Here is a 24,035-nt window from a genome sequence, read left to right on the forward strand (position 1 = left end):
CGCGCGGCGGCCATTTTGTCTTGTCGGCTCCTGTTTAGCGCAGGCTTTTAGGCCGGGAGCGGGCTGGAGAGCTTGGCGACTGTGTCGCCGGCGTTTTCTTTGGTGGGTGCCAGGGCTGGTGGGAGCAGTCGCCCGAGGAAAGCACCATGATTTCGGCCGCGCAATTGTTGGATGAATTAATGGGCCGGGACCGAAACCTCGCCCCGGATGAGAAGCGCAGCAACGTGCGGTGGGACCACGAGAGCGTAAGTCCCGCGGGCCTTGGGCCTGTGCCCGGGCGCCGTGGGGGAGGGGAGTGGAACGGACTGGGGCCTGCCGGGGACGCGGCGCGGTTTGGGGCCCGGGCCGCCCCGGGGTCAAGTGTCTGACCCCGTGGCCGGAGGGAGCCGGGAGGATAGCCCGGGAGGGAGGAGTCCTCCTGGATCCTAGGATAAGGGATGATTTATTGTTGTTGTTTAAGTATCAAGGAAGTCAAAAAGACCCTTGGCAGAATTGAAAAGCACCTTAATCAGGCAGGGAAAGGCGGGAAAGGAAGGCATTTTTTTTTTTTTTTAACATCTATAGGCTGTGGAGCTTTCACTTCATTGTGAAATAGGGGAAAGGGCAAATTCTACCGTTATTTGGGCTGAGCGACGTATTTAGACTGAAATTTCTGGCCAGCATTAGTGGTAAAAATCGTAACAGTATATTATTTCAGTAATGGTTCAGTTTCGACGCTTACATGGGGAAATAAAATTTTAAAAGAGGTCATAACTTGGTAGGGTTCACCGTGATTTACAAATATTGTTTGATAGCAGTACGGTCTAGTAAGCCATTCATGTAGATAATTGTCAAGGCATTTTCTTCACATGAAACTCATTTGATTCTCTTAACCCTGTAGGGGTAAATAATTATAAACCCGGTTTCACAGATGAGACTTGAGAGGCTCACCCAAGGTCTTTTGGCAAGTTAAATGGCGATCCTAAACCTAATCTTTGTGGTCTTGTTCACTTTCCACAGTTCTATGAAACTGGCTCTCTGCAAATACCCTGATGTTTATCTAGTGTTTTGAACACGGTGTGTAACATTTGTTTTAGGTCTTACCTGAAGAGTAGATGTAGAATTTAATTTTACGTGTGGTTGTCATCAAAGAAGATAATTTAAAGGCAATTACTAATCAAAATATGAAGGAATAAACAAATATGCCTTTTTTTTGAAGTTGCTTACTCATTTTAAACATAGGCTTTGGTCAGAATAAAATTTCTCTTGCAGTGCGGGAAAACAAGTTGGTGCTAGACAAGTCTTTTCAGTACCTTAAAAAATAAGCGTTTGACTAAAGTGGGCGCTGCCTGATTCCACAGTAGTATGAAGTGTTGTGGTAGAATTCATAGAGTAACTGTGTTTTTTGCCTTGATTCTTTTCTAGGCATTTCTTTGTCACAGTGAAGTAACTTTTTCTTCTACCACTTCACTCAGTAATCTAAGCTTTGCAAAAAGAAAAAATGAACATTATGATTCACTTGATGGGCAAATAGGACATTTATCTATTTTGAATTACAGAGGGAAAATTCCTTTTGATTGCTCATCAACTGGAGCAGCCTATGTCTGTGCCTAATTGGTTTTGAACAAATGTTGTGGAGAAACTTTTTTTCCTGGTGGTATTTTATTGCCATATTCCATTACATGTGCTGGGTTTATAACATAAGTAATGAGGCTGTCAGAAAAGCAACTTAAGTTTTATGTCATCTTAGTTCAATAAATCTGTTTTCCTTTCAGGGTTTTTTTTTCCTTTTAGTGCTTCTCACTGATTTAAACTTGTGGTGCTGTTAAAATATTTTATGCCTTTAATGACAAGTTGCACTTCATTCTAGATTCAGGGATTTGAAAAAGTCAATTGCTGGTGTTTCAGATTCTTGTCTGCAAGGAAAGGTTGGTGTAGACCAGCGTGTGGCCTCTTCTAGATAAGCAGGAATTACTATAGAGTTTTATAAAGCTGGGGAAGCTCGTGGCATCACTTCCAGGTCATTTGCGTATGTTGTTGGCTGTTAGTGCTAAAATCCTGGAGGAATAGACAACCCCAGTATGTACTGTAAGGGTTTCACCATCACTGTAACCTGATATTTCAATTTTTTATTTTTTTGGCCACGCCTCGAGGCTTGTGGGATCTTAGTCCCTGACCAGGGATCAAACACAAGCCCTAGTCAGTGAAAGCGTGGAGTCCTAACCACTGGACCACCAGGGAATTCCCCCAAATATTTTTGCATTCCTGTTCTAGCTGGAAATTTTTCTTTGCCACACTTGCACTGGATGCAGAAAGCCATTTCAGCTGGGTGGGGTCCTTTTGTTTAACAATGAAATGGAAGCTTTACCTTAGTGTTAAAAAATCCTAGATGTCTGCATCAGTCTGATCTTTGGAATTTGTTTTAAATGCAGATATCTGTACTTCTCGGGCGCCCACCCACCCCCATTCTGATAGGTCTACATTAAGGCCCCAGAAATCTGCATTTTTTAAAATGGCATCTTTATGCATTCTAAAGCTTGTGAACTACTGCTTCCTGACCCACGTCCTTAGTGTCAATACTAGGTTTTTTTGTTTGTTTTAATAAATTTATTTGTTTTTATTTTTGGCTGTGTTGGGTCTTCGTTGCTGTGTGTGGGCTTTCTCTAGTTGTAGCGAATGGGGGCTACTCTTCGTTGCAGTGCACGGGCTTCTCATTGTCGTGGCTTCTCTTGTTGCGGAGCACGGGCTCTGGGTGCGCAGGCTTCGGTAGTTGTGGCACTTGGGCTCAGTAGTGTCACTCGGGCTCAGTAATTGTGGCACTCGGGCTCAGTAGTTGTGGCTCGCAGGCTTAGTAGTTGTGGTGCACGGGCTTAGTTGCTCTGCGGCATGTGGGATCTTACCAGGCCAGGGATCAAACCCATGTTCCCTGCCTTGGCAAGCGGATTCTTAACCACTGTGCCACCGGGGAAGCCCAATACTAGGTTTTTAATTGTGAGCTAGAAGCACTTGGGGGAAACTCACTTTTAAGTGAAGGATGCTTCTGTGATGCAAATTACTGACCTTTCATTTATTTGTAAAGATGTATGTAACCACTATCAGAGAAAGTGCTTTACGTTACAGGCCTTTCCAACTTTTGTAGATTGTTACCTTTGGATCTGAGAGAAAGTAGTGTTCAACTAAAGTAGTTTTCAACTCAAGTCAAATCAGCTTTAATACTGTTCCAAGGATTCATTGACACACCCTCCTCCCTCATTGATTAATATTTTACATTTTCTTGAGATTAGTATTTTTGCGTTAAGCAGTTTGCTCTGCTTTGTTAATCCTAAACAACCAGGGTAATGAGGAAAGCATATGATTTTACCTGCCTAGTGTGAGCACCTTTTGGTTAGTGTTCACATGCAAAGATTTCAGCGTTTGATAGAGAAGGCATTGGTAGCCTTCTGATCATCTGAAGAGTTGAGATTGTAGGGAATTGTAAAGTTTGGTCTGGAGCTTTTATTATTATGTATATAAAAAGAATTTTGTAGTTCAAATTGAGGATTTTATATTGTAGATCTCAACCCAAAAGTGAAATTAAGTGTTGACTTAACTCTGATTCTAATAATATGTAAAATGAGACTTTGTTCATAACTTTTCAAATTCAAGTGTGCCCTCTTTTCAATGAAGGCTTAATTTATGAAGGGAATTGAAATAAATGTTCTTTTCTAAAATTTTCACAATGTTAGCAGATACTGTCGCTGACACTGAAAGTTGTTTAGAAAAGAAAAAACAGTTAAGTTACTGTCCACATTTTTACTTGTGACTTTTAACATCTAAAAAAGGGATTCAGGGCTTCCCTGGTGGCGCAGTGGTTGAGAGTCCGCCTGCCGATGCAGGGGACACGAGTTCGTGCCCCGGTCCGGGAAGATCCCACATGCCGCGAAGCGGCTGGGCCCGTGAGCCACGGCCGCTGAGCCTGAGTGTCCGGAGCCTGTGCTCCGCAACGGGAGAGGCCACAACAGTGAGAGGCCCGCGTACTGCAAAAAAAAAAGGATTCAGAATCTAAGAAGGAAATTGGAAGCAAAAAATGAGTAAATATACCGCATGGCATCTACAGGTATTTTACTAGACAGTTGTTTTTTTTTTTTTTTTTTTGTGGTACATGGGCCTCTCACTGTTGTGGCCTCTCCCGTTGTGGAGCACAGGCTCCGGACGCACAGGCTCAGTGGCCGTGGCTCACGGGCCTAGCCGCTCCGTGGCATGTGGGATCTTCCCGGATCGGGGCAAGAACCCGTGTCCCCTGCATCGGTAGGCGGACTCTCAACCACTGCGCCACCAGGGAAGCCCTACTAGACAGTTTTCATTCATAGTCACCAAAATGTTATTTCTGTCAGAAGTATAGACATCTCCTGCCACACTCTGTAGTACATGGTAAGTGTTGGGCTTCTTGGAATTGCCAGCAGCCTATATTTTGTGTATATAACTGCTGTTTGCTTTTTTCTCTCCAAAACACATACAGAAGTGAATAGTGGAATGAACTCTGCATGTAACCATACCCAGTGAGACACATTATCAACAGATGGCCAGTATTATTTCCTCTGTATGTCCTACCTCTTTCACTATTTTGAAGCAGTTCTATCATTTCAACCTTAAAGACATCATTATCTGTCTCTAAAATATAAGGACTGGGACTTCCCTGGCATTCCTGTGGTTAAGACTGCTAGTACAGGGGGCATCAGGTTCGCTCCCTGGTTGGGGAACTAAGATTCTGCATGCCTTGGAGCACGACAAATAAATAACCACAATATTATTATCAGACTGAAAATATTAAGGTATTTCCTTAATATTTGATTGCCTTTGGGAAACCATGTCTCTCTCTCTCTCCCTCCCTCCCTCCCCCTCTCCCCCTCTCTCTCTCTCTCTCTCTCTCTGTCTCTGTCTGTCTGTCTCTGTCTCATTAGACTTTTTTTTCCTTCTGATGCACCGTGCAGCTTGTGGAATCTTAGTTCCCTGACCAGGGATTAAATCTGGACCCTCAAGCAGTGAAAGCACGGAGTCCTAACTACTGGACTTCCAGGGAATTCCTGGTATCTCATTAGACTTGGTTTCTTCACAAGGGGAGAAAGTAGCTTATGTTAGTATACAGTGTTTCATTGTTTTATGAAATGTGTTTAATTTTCTGATCATTTCTTGTAAATTGAGGAAGTTCCTATAATTACTTTGGATGATACAAATAATACAGATTATTTTGAATGACACAAAAATGTATCATTCTTATAATATGTACAACCGAATAGTATAGATGCAGCACTTTCCCTGAGAGAACTGTCATTTGGTAGCAGTTATGAAGGAGTAATGGGCTTTTGTAGCACAGTGGGGGAAAGTAGAGGGTCTAGAAAAGCACACATGAAAGGGCACTTAACCCAGACTGGGGTACTTGGGGAAGGCCTCTTAAAGTGGGCTTTAAATACTGGGACCTAAAGGATTCGTAAGAGTTAGCCTGAGGGAGAGAAGACAAATGTTACTAGGGGCTGGAGAGAATCTTAGGCCTGAGAAATTGTGAATGGTATTAGAGCTGAAGCCCTTGTTTTTGTTGTTGGGGGAGGAGGTGTGTAGATAGATGAGCAGGAACCTTGTTTTGAATGTTTTTTATAAGCCTTGTTAAAAGTTGGGACTAAATGACATTGGGAAATAATTGAAGGCTTCTTAGTGGGAGAGAGATGTTTACTATCTCAGCTGCTGTGGAAAATTGATTAAAATTTTACAAGAAATTTGTGTAGGCAATAAAAAAGAGTGAACCATGACTAATTACTATGTTAGGAATTGATTTTATTATTACGTCCCCTCTGATTTAGAGTTGTTAAAATGATTTTTTACAAAAGTAAACTTGCTTTACTATAAAAGATTAAAATTAGAAGTAAACAGCGAAAGTCTGACCTTGTCTCCCCTTCCTATTGTCACATTCCCCTGGAAAAGCTTAAAAATTTGTATGTATGTTTCCAGATCTTTCCTAGTAATTTACAGACACAGATATAGAAGTGAAAGTTGTCATATAGTAATGTAATGTTATATAAATTATAATATATACTTAACAACTTTCACTTATACTGTGGAATCTTTCCTCATTGGTACATGTAAATCTACCTTAGCGCTTCACTGGTGGTGCAAGGAAGAATCTGCCTGCCATGCAGGGGACATGGGTTTGAGCCCTGGTCCGGGAAGATCCCACATGCCGCGGAGCAACTAAGCCCGTGTGCCCCAACTACTGAGCCTGTGCTCTAGAACCTGTGTGCCACAACTACTGAGCCCGCGTGTTGCAACTAGTGAAGCCTGCGTGACTAGAGCCCGTGCTCTGCCACAAGAGAAGCCACAGCAATGAGAAGCCCGCGCACCACAACTGAGAGTAGCCCCCACTCGCCGCAACTAGAGAAAGCCCGCGTTAAGCAACGAAGACCCAACACAACCAAAAATAAATTAAAAAAAAAAATCTACCTTAGTTTAACTATTTCCTGGTGGATATGTAGATTATGTCAAATTCTTTTATCATTACCAACCAATCCGCAATGAATGTTCTCATACATGTAGCTGAATCATTTGTAGGATAGATTCCTAGAAAGATAATGACTAAGTTAAATGCATATTTTACTTAGTCATTTTGATGGATGCTGCGAAATTGTCCCACAACTCTAGTAATGTTTGGAATGTTCCTTTTCCCAACAGAGTATCTAATGCCAGGTTTTTATTTTTTTGAATTTTATTTTCAGATATTGTTTTAATTTTTGACAGTTTGACTTTGTTTAATGTGATGGAAACTTGGAATTAAAATTTCCTAGTCACATTCCTAAGATTGGTTGTATCTGCATTCTCTTGAGTGGTAGTGAAAAGTATGCTGTTGAGATTGAACTCTTCTGGTCTTTAGTGTTACCTTAATTTATCAAGAGAATCACAATTATGTTATGAGAACTCTGCTCCCCCTTGCCACCTTTGGTTATCAGACTTCTAGGTCCATGATGGACATTTAGTAAAGACTTGCTGAGTCAAAGACTGTTAATATTTTTAGTTAAACATCCTCAATCCCTGGGAAGGGTTAAAAGAAGCAGTCTAAGTAGCTAGAGTTTATTGGGTAGAATAACAAATGTGTTGATGTTCCATTTCTTTACAACAGTATCTTAAGGAGAATTTGAGAGTGGAAAGAGCACACAGAAAAGAATTAGGAAAATAGGTTTTAAACTCTATTTTGTAAGTAGCTAGATGCCTTCAGGGCAGGTCATGTGGTTGATCTCAGTTTCTCATCTCAGATGGAATGATTGGACTAAATTATAGGTAGACCTGCTGGCATGCCTTATTTGATCTACATAGTGCCTAAAGACATTTTAAAAAGTAATGGGTAGTATTTAAAAAACCAGACTTATTTGCTCATTTCTCCCAATTCAGTAAATGGAGAGTTTAAATTTTACAATCCCACTGTGAAATACTTATTGTCTCCTTTTTTTGTATTGAGGACACGAGGCAGAGTTACAGTTGAAAAGTGGCGGCCACGTTTCAAACTCTGCAGTATGTTGCCTCTCCAAGCATACCTATTTCAACTTGCCTATTTCATACTCTGCTATGTCTGTCTTTTCATGTTTCCTTATGCCTAGAATGTCTTGTCATTCCACTTCTGAACTTAACCAGTTCAAGCTTCACCACTTGACATTCCTGACTAAATTCCTGTCTGTTCTAATGATGCATGTACATTTTAGTTTTTGTGTCACTACTAAACCGAGCTTCTTGAGGAGTGAGTCTTAACATGGTCTTGTATTGATACTTCAAGCATCGTTTTTAGCACATAGTGTTAAATGATTGTTGAAGTGTCATTTTCTACTTTTTCAAATTAAATGCCGTTTAAAATTAAAATTCCATACAGTACTTACTAGATTTAAGTGTGTTCACTCACGTATTTTATTGGAAAACTGACATAGTATATTTAGACTTAGAGTTTTGACCACTTAGAATGTACTGTTTTTTGGAAAACTATATAAATAAGACTTAGAGTTTAGAATAAAACTTTATTTATTTTATTTGTTTATTATTTTTGGCTGTGTTGGGTCTTCCTTGCTGCGTGTGGGCTTTCTCTAGTTGCGGCGAGCGGGGGCTACTCTTCGTTGCGGTGCACGGGCTTCTCATTGCAGTGGCTTCTCTTGTTGCGGAGCATGGGCTCTAGGCGTGCAGGCTCAGTAGTTGTGGCTCGCGGGTTCTAGAGTGCAGGCTCAGTCGTTGTGGCGCATGGGCTTAGTTGCTCCGTGGTATGTGGGATCTTTCTGGACCAGGGATCAAACCCGTGTCCCCTGCATTGGCAGGCAGATTCTTAACTGCTGTGCCACCAGGGAAGTCCTAAGAATAAAACTTTAAATAGCTCTGAAAATCAGAGGTATTTTAGTTTTAAAAACCAGAATTTATTACACATTTTATGACAAACCTTGAAGTTAGTAGTCATCCCCACTTTTACAGAAAACTTAAGTCATACAGTATGTGGTAAATCCCAGTTCAGACCCAGGTCAGTTTGATTTTGGTGATAAATGTTATTAAAACTAAGATTCTATAAGTACTATTTGGAAATACTTCCAAAAAGATTTCCTTCCTAGAAATACTCAAGTTTGTATTTGGTTATATTTAAGAGTCAGGAGGGACCATAGAGATGTTTATTCCTTTTGTTTTAATGAACAGTAGTCTTATATTTACATATGTACTTGAAAGCAAAATGCATAGTGATAGTAATAACTTTCATACTTATGATAGTAAACTTTTATACTTATGAGGGCTGAACGCCAAGTTTAGTTTTAAAATTAAATAATATAATTAAAACCATATAATTTGTAGCTATAAGTAATGGTAAATGCTGGTAATAACTATTATTAACCTATTTCATATAACTATTAAAATTGTGGGAAATTTGTTAAATAATTTTTGGGCCCTTGGAACCAGGGTTAATAGTCTGAAAGATAAGTAGCATACCCTCTTTGTCTCTGTCCTCCTTCCCCCAAATGAAAGGGATTCTTTTTTTTTTATTAGTTAATTATTTGGTTGCGCCGGGTCTTAGTTGCGGCTCACGGGCTCCTTAGTTGTGGCTCGCCTGCTCCTTAGTTGTGGCATGCAAACTCTTAGTTGCGGCATGCATGCGGGATCTAGTTCCCTGACCAGGGATCAAACCTGGGCTCCCTGCTTTGGGAGCACGGAATCTTAACCACTGTGCCACCAGGGAAGTCCCCTGAAAGAGATTCTTAAACTGAATGTTGGCATTGGTATTTTGCTGATACACTTAAAGTGGATGCAAAATTTAACAAATCAGACTTTTTAATAATTAGAAAAGTATATAGCATTTTAAAACATTTGCATGTATAGAGCCCTTTTAAAATTCAGGTATAGTTGATTTACAATATTATATAACTTTCGGGTGTACAACATAGTGATTTACAATTTTTAAAGATTTTACTCCATTTACAGTTACTGTAAAATATTGGCTATATTCCCTGTGCTGTACAATATATCTTTGTAGCTTATTTATTTTATACATCATAGTCTGTACCTCTTAATACACTACCTCTATTTTGCCCCTCCCTTTTCCCATTTGTTCTCTATATCACAGAGTCTGTTTTATTTTGTTGTTACTATATTCACTAATTTGCTTTTTTTTTTTTTTAAGATTCCACAAATGCATACAGTATTTGTCTTTCTCTGTCTGGCTTATTTCACTAAGTATAATCCCCTCCAAGTCCATCTTTGTTGTTGCAAATTTTCATGGCTGATTAGTGTTCCATTGTGTATATATACCATATTTTCTTTATCCATTCATGTGTTGATGGACACTTAGGATGCTTCCATGTCTTGGCTATTGTAAATAACGCTGCTGTGAACATTGGGGTGCATGTATCATTTTGAATTAGTGTTTTCGTTTTCTTTGGATATATACCCTGGAGTGGAATTGTTGGATCATATATGGTAGTTCTATTTTTATTTTTTGAGGAACTTATACGGTTTTTCCACAGTGGCTGCACCAATTTACATTCCTACCAACAGTGTACAAGGGTTCCCCTTTCTCCACATCCTCGCCAACATGTTATTTGTGGTCATACAGAGCCTTTTTAATAATTTAAAATCGAGTGTTAGAACTCCTAAAGAAAAGAAAATGGTACAAAGATACTATGACATATGGCTACATATAACAGGATAATATTGATATAAAACTAAATCTGTTTAGACATGATTTTTGAATCTCATTGTTCTTTATGAGACCTTTCTTTATAAGACCTTCGTTCTTCTGGACACAGCTTATGGAACCACATTGCTTCACACAAGTATAAAACAATTGACCTTTGAAGCAAAAAACAATCTAAATCTATTTCAGATTTAACATCCAGTTCTAAGTGTCTCGAAAAAACTCATTCAATCTTAAATTTAGCAGACCTTTTCTATCATGTGTTATAGTTGTACATTGAAAATTTACCCAATAACAATGAAGGGTTATATGAAGGGAGATATTTTGGAATTTTGCTTAACAGGTTTTGGTTTGCAGTGTTATAGAATTAAACATAGGATAGAGCAGTCTCGGAATATATCTGAAGGAGTTACAAAAGTACCAATGAGAGAGAATTAAAAGTCGGTTTCATGTTAATAATTCTTCCTCATACCATAGAAATTACTCAGTAAAGTGCTGGCGTGTGTGAAAATATCCACTACACCTTAGGGCCTGTTACAGGATCTCTTTAAGTGAAAATACTGAACCAGATTGCTTTAAATAAGTGTTATTTGGAATTTAGGCAGTGATTTCCAAGTCTTAGTCTGTAAATTGGTTCTGGTCTTTAACAAAGTTAGGAAAATAAGAGCAGTGTGTTTTTAATTAAAAATAAAAAGTTATCTTTTTTCTGGATGTCTTTATCCAATATTTTTTGTTGCTTGGGAGTAGGGCAGTGATTTCTAATACTGTAATAGAAATAGGAAGTAATTATAGAAATAGAAAATGCTGGTAACTGTCAGTCCTGCATTTCCTGTACTGGAATCCAGGAGTCTGAAAGTCATTAATTTACCTAACTAAATGGCTTAACAAATGAAATTATTCTTAAACTTACTTGGTTGAAAGATGAAGATCATGAAATGAGAAAATAGTTATTTGGCACCCTTTTCTGGTATAGTTCTAAAACCAAACAATTTCAAAAAGTTAAATTACCTTTGTTTTTCTTCACTAGGTTTGTAAATATTATCTCTGTGGCTTTTGTCCTGCGGAATTGTTCACAAACACTCGTTCTGATCTTGGTAAGTAAGTGTTCTGTGTAACTTTTATCGAATTTATGATTAAAGAGAAACTGATACTTTATAATTTTGAAAAGAAGTTTCCTCTTAAAGGTTTGTTGATAAAGTAATTTCTTTCCTGGCTTAGTTTTTTGAATGTATTAATAAATGTCAGTCTAATTAAACATGGTGGCTTAATTGAATATACATATCTATTTCCACTCCCTCCTGAAACCCTTCCACTAAAATGAAAATTTAAAAACAAAAAAGGTGTAAATGGAAGAGTCGAGATAACATTAGAGATGTCAGCACATTTTTGGAAGATGACAAGTGGATGGAAGAATAGCAGAGAAACCTGTACCCTAAAAGCCTGCAGAAGGGGATATTAAACAGAAGAAAGAGTTTGATCAGCAGAACCCTGGACAGGCTCAGGATTTGGAGGCATCAGGTACCATAGAAGGCAGAGTTGAATCATGGGGCTGAAAACCAGAGATTAGTCTAGTTCAGGGTTTCTCAACCTTGACATTTGACAGTTTTACCTGGAAAATTCTGTGTTTGTGGGGGTGGGAGGGGCTGTCCTGTGGATTGTAGGATGTTTAGTAGCATCCTTGGCCTGTACCCAGTAGATGCCAGTAACATCTCCCAATTGTGACAACCAAAAATGCCTCCAGGCATTGCCAGATACCCCTGGGGGCAAAACTGCCCTTGTTGAGAACCACTAGTCTGTGTGGTCAGACCTGTGCATCTGGTGATTCTGTCTCCCACCCCTACAGCCCAGGAGACCCCGGGGGTTATGTTCTGAAGAAATTGGGGTAAAGAGACTAGTTCATTTGAGCCACAAAATGCAAAAAAAAAATTTGATCATTTTCTTCTCCCAAGGATGGTACATAACTAGTATCATTCTAGAAACATTAACAGCTTGCCCTAAAACATTAAGAGCACATTAGGGCTGGATGTATCTAGATACTGGGAGTAGAGATACAGGATAGGGCAGTAATGAACGAAGATGAGACTATAAGAGATAAAATGAGTCTGTATTTTCAATAGTGAGGTTTTCCCATTCCCTTCCTCTGCCCTGTTCCTAGAAGGATACAGCCAGATGTTTTTCCCCAGGCAGAAGAGAAGAGGATTCTTTAGAGAAAGTGAACAGTTCCAGAGAAATGATCTACAGGTACTGACCCTTGGGGAATCTCCTAAAGAAAGTCTTGCTGCCCGATTTTCCTATGGTAAAGCCCGTTAGTTGACAAACCCTGCCTGAGCATACCAACTTCGAGTCAGATTTTGGAAGTGTTTTGCCAGCCAAGGAATACCAGTCAGACATTTGAAGAAAACCTTCAAGCACAAAAGATTAACCAAAACCAACAGAAAAAAAGAATTTAGTGGAATATGGTGGATAATGGGGGAAAACAGAAGAAAAAAAATTTTAAAGCCGTAACTAAATTCAGTATCCTCAGAGAAATAAGAGAACATATCAGGAGGAATAGGATGCTGTATTAAAAGGGAAGTTTTGAAAAACTAAGAAGAGTTCTTAGAAATTAGAACTAGAGAAATCTGAAATAAAATCAGGGGAAAGTTTTGAGGATAAAATTAATTTGTGGAATGTTGATAAAAAATTAAAATTTGAAAAAATTATATCAGTCCAGTCCTCTAATAGCTAATTAAGAGTTCTAGATAGAGAAAACAGAAGGGAGGAAATTTTAATATTGCATTACTAAAGGACTTTACCCTCTAGATTGAGTGAGTCCTTCAAGAGCTCAGGACAACAAATGAAAAAAGATCCACACTATTGTGAAATTCCAGAACACCAGGCGTGAGGGTGGGGCACATAGGATTATCAGTCAGGATGGCCTCAAATTTGTCAGTATGACACTGGAAGTTGAAGACACTGCAGAATCACCCTCAGGATTCTGAATGAAAAAATGTTTTTACCTAGGTTAGCTATATAGCCAAACAAAAGGACATTTTCAGACATGCACGGTCTCAACAAACTTATCTACCACCTTTTCTCTGGAAACTCATGGGCGTAAACCAAGGAGAGAAATAAGAGATCCAGTAAACTTCAGTACAGACCAGAAAAGGAATTTCTAAGGATGACAACTCTATTAGTGAGCTTAGAAAAAAAGCAGCCCAGGCTGAAGCAGGACAGAAAGCTCATGGAAGAAAATAAAGCTGATTATCTGATATATTTTGAATCTTGAGGGTCATTGGTATTGAGATAGTTTCTTATAGCTGAGTTAAAGTGTTTGAGATGAATTTGGAAATAGAGACATAGAAAAGACTAAACAAAAGAAAGAATTCCAGTAAGTTTATCAAAAGTGTCATTATAATGCACCTTTTGTTTGACTCAGCAGTTAATGTAGGACTTGCATAATCAAAATATAAGCACTGAATGTTTATTTAACCTAAATTTTTGATGCCTAGGATAAACCAAGAAAAAGCAAAATAAGCATAAAATTTAGAAATATGGAGGTAATTCCAGAAGATACAACTAAAAGGGTCAAAATTGGTTGCCTTTTGGAGATGGTAAGGGGTAGGACTAGGGTGCTAGTCTTGTACTATTCACAGAGACTCGAAATTAATAAAATGGCGCTGGTGGTTCAGACCAGTGGTCTGCCCTCATCCCAGTTTTCTTCTTGGTGGCAGTAAGGAACAATTTTTTCATTCCTCCTACTCCCTCTTTTTTCTTCTCTTACGTAGTTCTGTGTTATACTCATCTTGAAGACTAAGGAGAACACTTTTCATGTGCTTACTTGGGTATGTCGCCTCATGATTCAGTAGGCTTAATTTAGGTGTCTACAGACTACTCAGTGATTAAATGGATCTTCTTTCCTTTTTTAAAAAGAACTTTTGTTTTAGCAAGAGAAAAGTTAACTTCAATAATTTATACCTTCATATTTCTTGTTCTTTCAGGGCCTTGTGAAAAAATTCATGATGAAAATCTGCGAAAACAGTAAGTTACCTTTTGGGGGGTCATCCCCCACCCCCATCATTATTTGGCTTTAAGGGGACAAGGATTGAAGAAATAATTGAAATTCGTGTAAAATGAATGTTGGACAGAGGTCCTCTTCATTAGTTGGGGGTGGTACAAAGTGATGCAGCTTTATGTAGTATCACCATATGAGTACATACTGTATGCCAAGAATAAGCCTAAGCATTTTTTTCTATATCACATTTGTGTTTTATTTTTTTTCTTTTATTATTATTTTTTGATGGCTCCTCACGGCTTGCAGGATCTTAGTTCCCTGACCAGGGGTTGAACCTGGACCCTCAGCAGTGAAAGCACAGAGTCCTAATACTGGACCGCTAGGGAATTCCCTACGCCTTCAGTCTAAACGCAGTAGTCCATGAGATTAGTTAAGATAGAATATGAGAGTTGTAATCAAGAAAGATTTGGAAGGAAAGCAGTGCTTGTTTGTTTTCATTTTTATTAGGTATGAGAAGAGTTCTCGTTTTATGAAAGTTGGCTATGAGAGAGATTTTCTTCGATACTTACAGAGCTTACTTGCAGAAGTAGAACGTAGAATTAGACGAGGCCATGCTCGTTTGGCATTATCTCAAAACCAGCAGTCATCTGGGGTGAGTATGAAATTAATTTACAGTCTTTGTAAAGTGTCCTTGTTCTCTGGAAACCCAGAGATTTCCCTAGTGTTGAAATTTGTGTTCAGGTTCATTCATTACTTTGTATTCTTTTAAAATTTCAGTCTTTATTAGTAAATGTAATATTGATTTTGCTAATCATAAGGTTTTGATCTTAGATATAAATAACTGACAGAATATGCAGCTGATTAACAAAAATTGAGGCAACTGAGTTACTGTCCTTGTGATTCAGCGTTTCAGTTATTAAATAAAATAGTAGGGATGGTATGTGAGATTTTGAACGTCTATCTCTGTATTTTAGTTGTTGATAATACATTCTGTTGTCTCCATTAGGCAGCTGGTCCAACAGGCAAAAATGAAGAAAAAATTCAGGTTCTAACAGATAAAATCGATGTACTCCTACAGCAGGTGAGAATTGTGTGCGTTAATGTCAGAAAATACTTGGAGTAGACACTTAACCAAAGAAGGTATAAGGACGGCAAATAAATACATGTAAAGTTGCTCAATGTCATTAGACATTAGGGAAATACAAATCTCCAGTGAGATGCTTTTTGAACACCTATTAGAATTGCTAAAATTAAAAAGACTGACCATATCAAGTGTTAGTGGAGAGCTGGGCAAACTATCTTATGCTGTTGGGGTATGTAAAATGGTGCAGCCACTTTGGAAAAAGGTTTCTCTCTTAAAAGAGGCACCGCGAGCCATTACACTGCTAGGGAGATGAAAGCATATGTTTACACAAAGAGTTGTATACCGATGTTTATAGTGGCTTTATTCATACTAGGCAAGTAACACCCCAGACAAACCTGGAAAGAACTCATGTGTCAGTAGGTTAATGGATTAAAAAAATGTGATGTATCTATACCAGCGGTCCCCAACCTTTTTGGCACCAGGGACCGGTTTCATGGAAGACAGTTTTTCCACAGATGGGGGTGGGGGGATGGTTTCGGGATGATTCAAGCTCATTACATTTATCGTGCAGTTTATTTCTATTGCTGTTACATTGTAATATATAATGAAATAATTATACAGCTCACCATAATGCTGACAGGAGGTGGAGCTCAGGTGGTAATGTCAGCGATAGGGAAGCAGCTGTAAATACAGATGAAGCTTTGCTTGCTCGCCTGCTGCTCACCTCCTGCTGTGTGGCCAGGTTCCTAATAGACCACGGACCACTCTTGGTCTGGGGGTTGGGGACCCCGATCTATATACAGTGTGATACACTATTCAGTAATAAAAAGGAATTAATTACATGTAACTGTGTGGATGAATCTTAAGATAATTAGGTTGAGTGAAAGAGGCCAGAGCCCTACAGAAGGAAAAAAAAGTGCATGGTTCCATTTAAATAAAATTCTGGAAAATGCAAACTAATCTATAGTGACATAAAGCAGATCAGGGGTTGCTTTGGGAGGAGATACAGCAAAGGGGCAGGAGGAAGCCTTCTCGGGTGATGGATATGTTTATTATCTAGATGGTGGTGTTGCTTTCATGGGAGTCAAACCTTATGAAATTGTGCACCTTAGAAATTTGCTGTATGTTCCTGTCAAGTATACATAATTAATGCAGGCTTCACTAAACAAAACCAAACAAAAAGACCCAAAACAACCGCTAAATGCTAATGAAGCTTGGGGTAAAAAGAAAAATACTTGGATAGTGTGGTTAGAAAGATATCCTGACTGCTTTTTAAATTCCCCTTAGATTGAAGAATTAGGATCTGAAGGAAAAGTAGAAGAAGCCCAGGGAATGATGAAATTAGTTGAACAGTTAAAAGAAGAGAGAGAATTGCTTAGGTCCACAACTTCGGTGAGTAGCAACCTCATTTTGGTTTACCCAGGCTGTTCACTGTGAATTACTAGGATCTATTCTGATTTGAGAACAGTTTTCTAATGTCAGCAAACTTTATTTTAAAGGGCCACATAGTAAATATTTTAGGTTTGCAGGTCACAAGATTTGTAATATAAAGGCTCTTATATTACAAAAGCAGCTTTAAACAATATATAAACAATTGGATGTGGCTTTGTTCCAGTAAAACTTTACAAAAACAGGCCTCTAAGCCGCTGGCTTGCCAACCTGTGCCTTAGATCATAAGAATTGATTTAGGCCTGGGTTTTATTTATTTTTTGTTAGAACAAATTACTCAGTTTGTATTTACCTTAGTGCAGAATTGCTATACTCTTAATAATACCTTCTACTTTCTTAACTTTCAGTTAGAGAATATAATGTTTGGATATTGATACGTGTTTTTGTGTCAATGTATTTGATATGCCTTTGATACAGTGTATTTTGTATCAGTGTATGTATTTGTACGTACAAAATACATGTTTTGGATATTGATGCTAGAATATAATTGGTCATTGGTTCCCAAATATTAAAAGGATATGTTCAGATTATACTCAGTGAGTTCAATTCCTTAATGATTTTGAAAAACATTTTTCATATGGAGTCCACACTTTTAACCTGTTGAACCAAGCGAGAAATGAATTCAGACTAAAATAGGTAGCTTTTTCGAGGTGGTATAGGTAGCTCTTTCTTTGTTGGAGTTGAGGGATGGGGTCTCAGTACTTCTTGGGTGATGTGGAAAGTTGATTGCTGCTGTCATGCTTCCTCTCTCTAAAAGTTGCTGCTCAGTATTATGGCTTTGGGGAAGTGGAAAGTAGCAGTTGACAAAATTAAAAATCTATTCTAAATGTTAAGTACTTTTGGGGCGATTTGTTTGTTCTGTCTTCCTCAGATATTCTTATAATAACTGATTTATCATTTCAGACAATTGAAAGTTTTGCTGCCCAAGAAAAACAAATGGAAGTTTGTGAAGTGTGTGGAGCCTTTTTGATAGTGGGAGATGCCCAGTCCCGGGTAGATGACCATTTGATGGGAAAACAGCACATGGGCTATGCCAAAATTAAAGCTACTGTAGAAGAATTAAAAGTAAGTTTCTTATAAACATGTATTTTAGCTATAGCTAGTACTTTATTTTAATATGGTTAAAAATTGATCACACAGAGATATAAATCTCTCGTTGATATTTTTGCTGACTGTGTTATTTGAGGTAGCGATAATCCCTATAATGCTTTGCTATTCGTTAGATTAGCAAAGCACTTTATTATTTTTACTCTGTAGTGCCAGGAATTTGGGAGAAAGACTATTCCTGAGGGTTTAGTCAAATAATATCTTGTGTACATACATGGTGTTGAGATTTCTCCATTTCACTTTTAGGGCATCAAATTCCGTAAGTTGGTCTAAAAATGCTTCACATTAGGTAGCCATTGTTTGACAGTGTCTTTATATAGTTCTAAAAAAAAAAATCAAACTCTATTTCCTTAGGAAAAATTGAGAAAAAGAACTGAAGAACCTGATCGTGATGAGCGTTTAAAAAAGGAGAAACAAGAACGAGAAGAAAGAGAAAAAGAAAGGGAGAGAGAAAGGGAAGAAAGAGAGAGGAAAAGACGAAGAGAAGAGGAAGAAAGAGAAAAAGAAAGGGCTCGAGACAGAGAAAGAAGAAAGAGGAGTCGATCAAGGAGTCGTCACTCAAGCCGAACTTCTGACCGAAGATGCAGCAGGTCTCGGGACCACAAAAGATCACGAAGTAGAGAAAGAAGGCGAAGCAGGTATATTGAACACATGAAACAGTGCCAGACATATAGTGAGTGCGCAATAAACAGTAGTAATTACTAGTGATATTCCTTGGTACTTGACCCTCTTAAGTCTCAGTAAGTGTGAGGATGGATTATGAGAGTTGAATCTGAACGAGTCCATCTTCGAGGCAACTTCATTGCTATTTCTGAGGCAGTCTAAGGAGGTTTGATGCAGTCTTATTAGGAAGTCAGTGTATTGGATGGTCTTTTAAGTGCTTCTCTTATTGATTCTGAGAAGACTTTTTTTTTTTTTTTTTTTTGCGGTTCGCAGGCCTCTCACTGTTGTGGCCTCTCCCGTTGCGGAGCACAGGCTCCGGACACACAGGCTCAGCGGCCATGGCTCACGGGCCTAGCCGCTCCGTGGCATGTGGGATCTTCCTGGACCGGGGCACGAACCCGTGTCCCCTGCATCGGCAGGCGGACTCTCAACCACTGCGCCACCAGGGAAGCCCAAGACATTTAAATTATAAATTATTTTGGGTAGGGCTACTTATTTGAAAAATTGAAGTTAGAAGGATTTTCAATTTTCAGTTCTTAAGATTTCTAATGTAAATATGTTTTAATAGTAGATTCTATTCTTTTGCCTTTAAGGGTAAATTTTGCTTTTAATCTTGTTATTTATTCAACAGTATGTAATTCTTCAAGGATTTTTATCACTGTAATATCAGCTGAAATTGCTTTCCTTTTGTTTCAAATTATTTAAGAAGCAGAGATCGACGAAGAAGCAGAAGCCATGATAGGTCAGAAAGAAAGCATAGATCTCGTAGTCGGGATCGAAGAAGATCAAAAAGCCGAGATCGAAAGTCATATAAGCACAGGAGCAAAAGTCGGGACAGAGAACAAGATAGAAAATCCAAGGAGAAAGGTTAGTTTTTATGGGAATTTAATTTATTAAGAGAATGTTTTCACTTTCTTGTCTCCCCACCGACTCACTTTTCTTCAGACACAGGCAGAGTTCCACTTCAAGCTATACTCATTTTCACTTATGATGAATACCATTCAGTAGGAGACAAGCATTATTCTTCCCTCTCCTGCTCTGATTTGTGAGAATGACAGTTGGCCTGGTGTTTTCTTAGAACATGTTAAAGTCACATCCTTCAATTGATAACTTGAAGGCTTATCATTTAGTTTCTTCCAAGTATTGCATTACCTTTTAGCCTTATTAAGGTGTAGAGTTCTTGGTTATTGGCAACTTTTTTTTTTTTTTTTTTTTTGGTACTTGCTGCAGTGTTCCATAATATGTCTTGCAGAGTAAATGTACATTACTGCATTGGTTCTCATGTACAGCATTCATTTAACTCAGTACTTCTAAGTTTGCAGTAGTTGAATGCCTTACATGTGTCTTACCGTGTTTTTTATTGAAGCAACATGCTCTTTCCCCTCTACTTTTTCCTTTGGTTTTCTGTGGCATTCCAGTATCTGGTTCACTGTGCACTCTTAATGGACTTTTTCATTTTGTCTTTGGCATGTTTTCACAAGGATATTCTCATCTTTCAACTTAGCCTTCATTGAACGATAATTCTTTTAATCATTAGGGTTGCCTTTCTGCGTTTTCTTCAGATTCTTCGTGCGTCTGTCATTTTGTATTGACTGGGCTATTCTGCTTTGCATGGTTTTCAGGAATGAGAGAAAGGGCTTATTTCTAATTTTCTTGGCTCTGCTTGTTCCATCCTGTTCTGCCTATCTGTGTCCATGTTTGATCACCAACATAATATGTGTGCTCCTGTTTGAATTTATTGTATTAGATGTGTATGTGATACTCATTATTTTCTTTTATGAAACTAGTCTATGGTTTTTGTGGGGTTTAACTGAGTTAGGAAACTAGCAGCACAAACAATGGATTTTTTTTTTTGTTGTCTTTTATTTTTCCTCAGATAAGTGCACCTTCTCTTTTTAAAAATATTTACATATATTCACTTTTTCTACAACATGGAGCAAATGTTAAAAAGTAGGGAACAGGGTAATTTTTAAAACTTGCTGTTGTGAGCTTTAGTATTTGCCATTTAAGTTCAGAAATTACTTTTGTGATTCAAAAGGCAATTGATACCCAGAGTTAACTGACTATATAAGTTTTAAGAAAGCTTCACCCAACCTTTTTGCAAGACTTTCTGTATAATATATTTTGGGGATGATGGGTCAACTCTCAAGAGCCAGATAAGGATGTCAGAGATAAAATTAATCACTTCTCTCTGAGAACTAAAGCTCTTTGCTGTATCCTCATTTGTGACACTTAAAATAGTTGCATTGGTTCTCAGGGACAAAAGCTAGCTAGCCTTCATAACTATCTGGGATCAAAGTTGAGCAATAAATGTCACTGGTCTGACTTAAAAACAGTTTGTATAATTTCTAGAGAGAGCAGAAAAGATGAGTTGAATTGCTAAACTCTGATCCTTATTGTAATGATGACATCGTGGAATATAATCAAACTTTTGTTTAAGTAAAATAAGCTGCATTGTGTTTAGATTATGGACAAACAGGGATTTTCCTGGTGAGATGTGGAGGAAGGAATGAAGACTTGATTCAGAGAAAACTCTGCATCTGGTCCATCTTGAAAGATTGGGTATGCCGTTATAGATTTATTTTAAACGTTGGGATCTCTTATAGAAGTGACATGATTTATTGGCTTTTGAAAATACCGTGTGGCCAATTAGGCACTCCTGTATAAATAACTGAAGGCCTGAACTTTGAGGTCAGATATGAGCAGTAGCAAGCATTTGATAATGGCGATGAATAAGAGGGAGCTCACTACTCCATGTGCTGTAATGAAAGCACTTTATCTGACTCCACAAATGAAAAGTGGTTTCTTGCACAAACCTATCTTTCTTAACCACCAACCAATTTAGGTTGCTCTCTTTGTCAAGAGAGGTTCCTTTTTTAATCCATAGCCCTGAAGTCCACCACACTTTGTGGATGTCCTTAGGACTATTAAGATCTACCATATTTATATAGGGCAGAAGATAAGATTATTGGACTGACTACTAGTCCTCTACGGGGCAACAAGACGACTCTTCCTCATTGAAGCTACCTGTGCACCGGAGAAGCCCATAAGGCACAAAGGGAGGACTTTCCCACAAGGTCAGTTAGAGCACACTGTACTGGCGCAGTTCTCATAAGTGGACAGACAGACGTGAAGCAAGTCCTGCAGTCAGCTACTTGGACGTTGCTTCGTGCATTTTGCAAGTGTTATGGACTGAATATACTCCTTCACATAAGATCTTCAATTCTTACGTTCTTTGAATGAGTGCCCCCCACCCCCATACCATATTTTGTTTTCATTACCATCCCTCTCCCAGTTATTTAATGTTGTGTCTTAACACTTTGTCTAGAATCTTAGAGGGTTCCGCTTCTCTTAAAACCTCTTTCTGTCTTATGAAGTACTCTGCTAGACCAGCTATTCTTAACTTAGTTTTAAGGGGAAAAATAATTTTTCCAGAAGGTTTGTGTTGATAGTTTGCTTTAACATTTTCTGTAGAAATCTTTTGTTAGGCAATACTTGGAACTGAAAAAGCTACAAAATACTTGCTCCATGTACCATTTTTTGCCTCTAGTCTGGCGTTTCACCATTCCAAAGAAAACAGAAGGAAAAGCTGACTTTTTTTTTTCATCCTTCATTTGCAGCCGAGTTGAACTTTAATTCCTCCTTTTGGAAAAACAATTCTGAGATGGCACATACGTTACTTTTATTAGCAAAACACAGAAGTTCAGTATTTGGAATGGGATTTAAGATCCACTTTCTTTTGTTGGGCTTGTTCCTCTTGGGTATTCAAATATATGTAGGTATAAGTCATCTTTTGCATTTAAAAATATATAGTTGGAGAAACATGCCTATAAAATGTTCACCTTTTTTCACCTTTTGCAGTTACTATTTTAATTTTTTTAACTTAATTTACTTCATGTGAACACAGTTTTTTTGTACTATCTTTCATACCTTTCCCATTGCCTTTTGATGTTCTTTACCCCAAATGAAATCTACTTAAGTTTTAGATTCTGCAGTGACTTGGTGTTACGTGTACCTCTCACCAGTTTGAGAGAATTTGCCCACGATTTTACCTTTTGCTTTCTCTAATTCCCTGTCCTGCCCTCTCTCTCCTTTATAAATTACAAATTTTATCCCTTTGATAGATTCATCAAACTGTTACTTGCAGTCTATAGGAAATGATTGTCTTTTCATCTCTCAATTGTTTTCACTTTTCAAAGCGTTATGTATGTATTGTATTTTACTTTAAAATCCACGATCAATGTCTTCTTTTATGGCAGAAAAGAGGGGATCTGATGATAAAAAAAGTAGTGTGAAGTCCAGTAGTCGAGAAAAACAGAGTGAAGACACAAACACTGAATCAAAGGAAGGTGATACTAAGAATGAGGTCAATGGGACCAGTGAAGACATTAAATCTGAAGGTGACACTCAGTCCAATTAAAACTGATCTGATAAGACCTCAGATCAGACAGAGGTAAGTGTATTGTTTCTCACTTTGATTAGGGCTTTTTGTTACTGTTTGACAGTGCAGCGTAAGTATGCACAGATGAAGATGGAACTAAGCCGAGTAAGAAGACATACAAAAGCATCTTCTGAAGGAAAAGACAGTGTAGTCCTGCAAAACATTTTGAGGTACATTGTTTTGTCTCAGCTATTTTGTAGCAGACTCGTGCCCCCCATTAGTGTGCCTCTTTGGAAATTATTACCCAACGTTTGTAATGTAGTCGCCATTGAAAAGTTAATTATCCTTTTTTTAGGGATTTTGCTGTCATTTCTTGTTTTTTTTTTTGTTTTTTTTTGTTTTTTTTTTAATAAAAAGGTTGAACTGTTTTTTTTTTTCTTTTTGGTATTAAGTCCATCTTGTGTTGGTACATTGGCAGAGACATATGCTTTATAAACTTAAATATTTCTGAGGCACATGTTGGACTACTTTGTTTTAATTAAACTGCTAGTATTTCTTTGTCAAGGATGTTTCTAGTTTTTTGCTTTATTGCCTTGCATTCTAATGCAGTTTGTTCTGTAACTCGAGAGCCAGTAGCATTGGATTGATGGAAGTGTAGGGTTTATGAATTATTGCAGCTGACTACCATACCTCACACAGCGTTGGTGTTGTGAGCGGCCCATGAAAAGCCAAATTAAAAATCAAGGATTCAGTCAAACTAAGCAGGTACTCATGCCAGGTACTCCTTTCTCTACCCACATCCATGTTTGAATGCTATTGCCTGTGATCTTTACGCTTAACTGTTGTGTATCTTTTTTGTTCTTTACAAGAAGCACAGAGGGGTTTTTTGTGTATTGCGTGAAAACTTATAATCAAATGTTAACAGAATGGAATTTTTTTTCAACTGTGTGTAGGGATGCAGTGGTGCCCAGAATTAGATATCTTTAAAGAATTTTAAATACAATAAACACTTCATATTATTCGCCTTGTTACATTCAATGCAATTCTCAAGTCTTTAAGAGGTATGTGTTTAATATTTCCTACTGTGTAGGAGAATTTGCAGTCAGCCATAGGTATAATAGGAATAATCACTGGCTGATACATTTAAAGCAGCAGTGAATAGCAAGGACAGCCACCTTCAAACTGTGAAATACAAAGAACTGAT

The 24,035-nt window shown here is 38.1% G+C and overlaps 1 protein-coding gene across 1 annotated transcript; it reads left to right on the forward strand.

Annotated features, from left to right (window-relative positions):
• Positions 1–6: 6 nt before the first annotated feature.
• On the forward strand, positions 7–23,274 carry LUC7L3 (LUC7 like 3 pre-mRNA splicing factor). The gene is given in 12 exon segments (XM_033411073.2): positions 7–245; positions 11,181–11,247; positions 14,134–14,173; positions 14,655–14,799; positions 15,154–15,228; positions 16,519–16,623; positions 17,584–17,745; positions 18,142–18,425; positions 19,157–19,317; positions 22,710–22,850; positions 22,956–23,101; positions 23,103–23,274. Coding segments are annotated over 12 exon segments (1,476 nt in total). The 5' UTR covers positions 7–146; the 3' UTR covers positions 23,154–23,274.
• Positions 23,275–24,035: the final 761 nt, after the last annotated feature.

This window comes from Orcinus orca, chromosome 19 (genome assembly GCF_937001465.1).
Source record: "Orcinus orca chromosome 19, mOrcOrc1.1, whole genome shotgun sequence".
NCBI lineage: Eukaryota > Metazoa > Chordata > Mammalia > Artiodactyla > Delphinidae > Orcinus > Orcinus orca.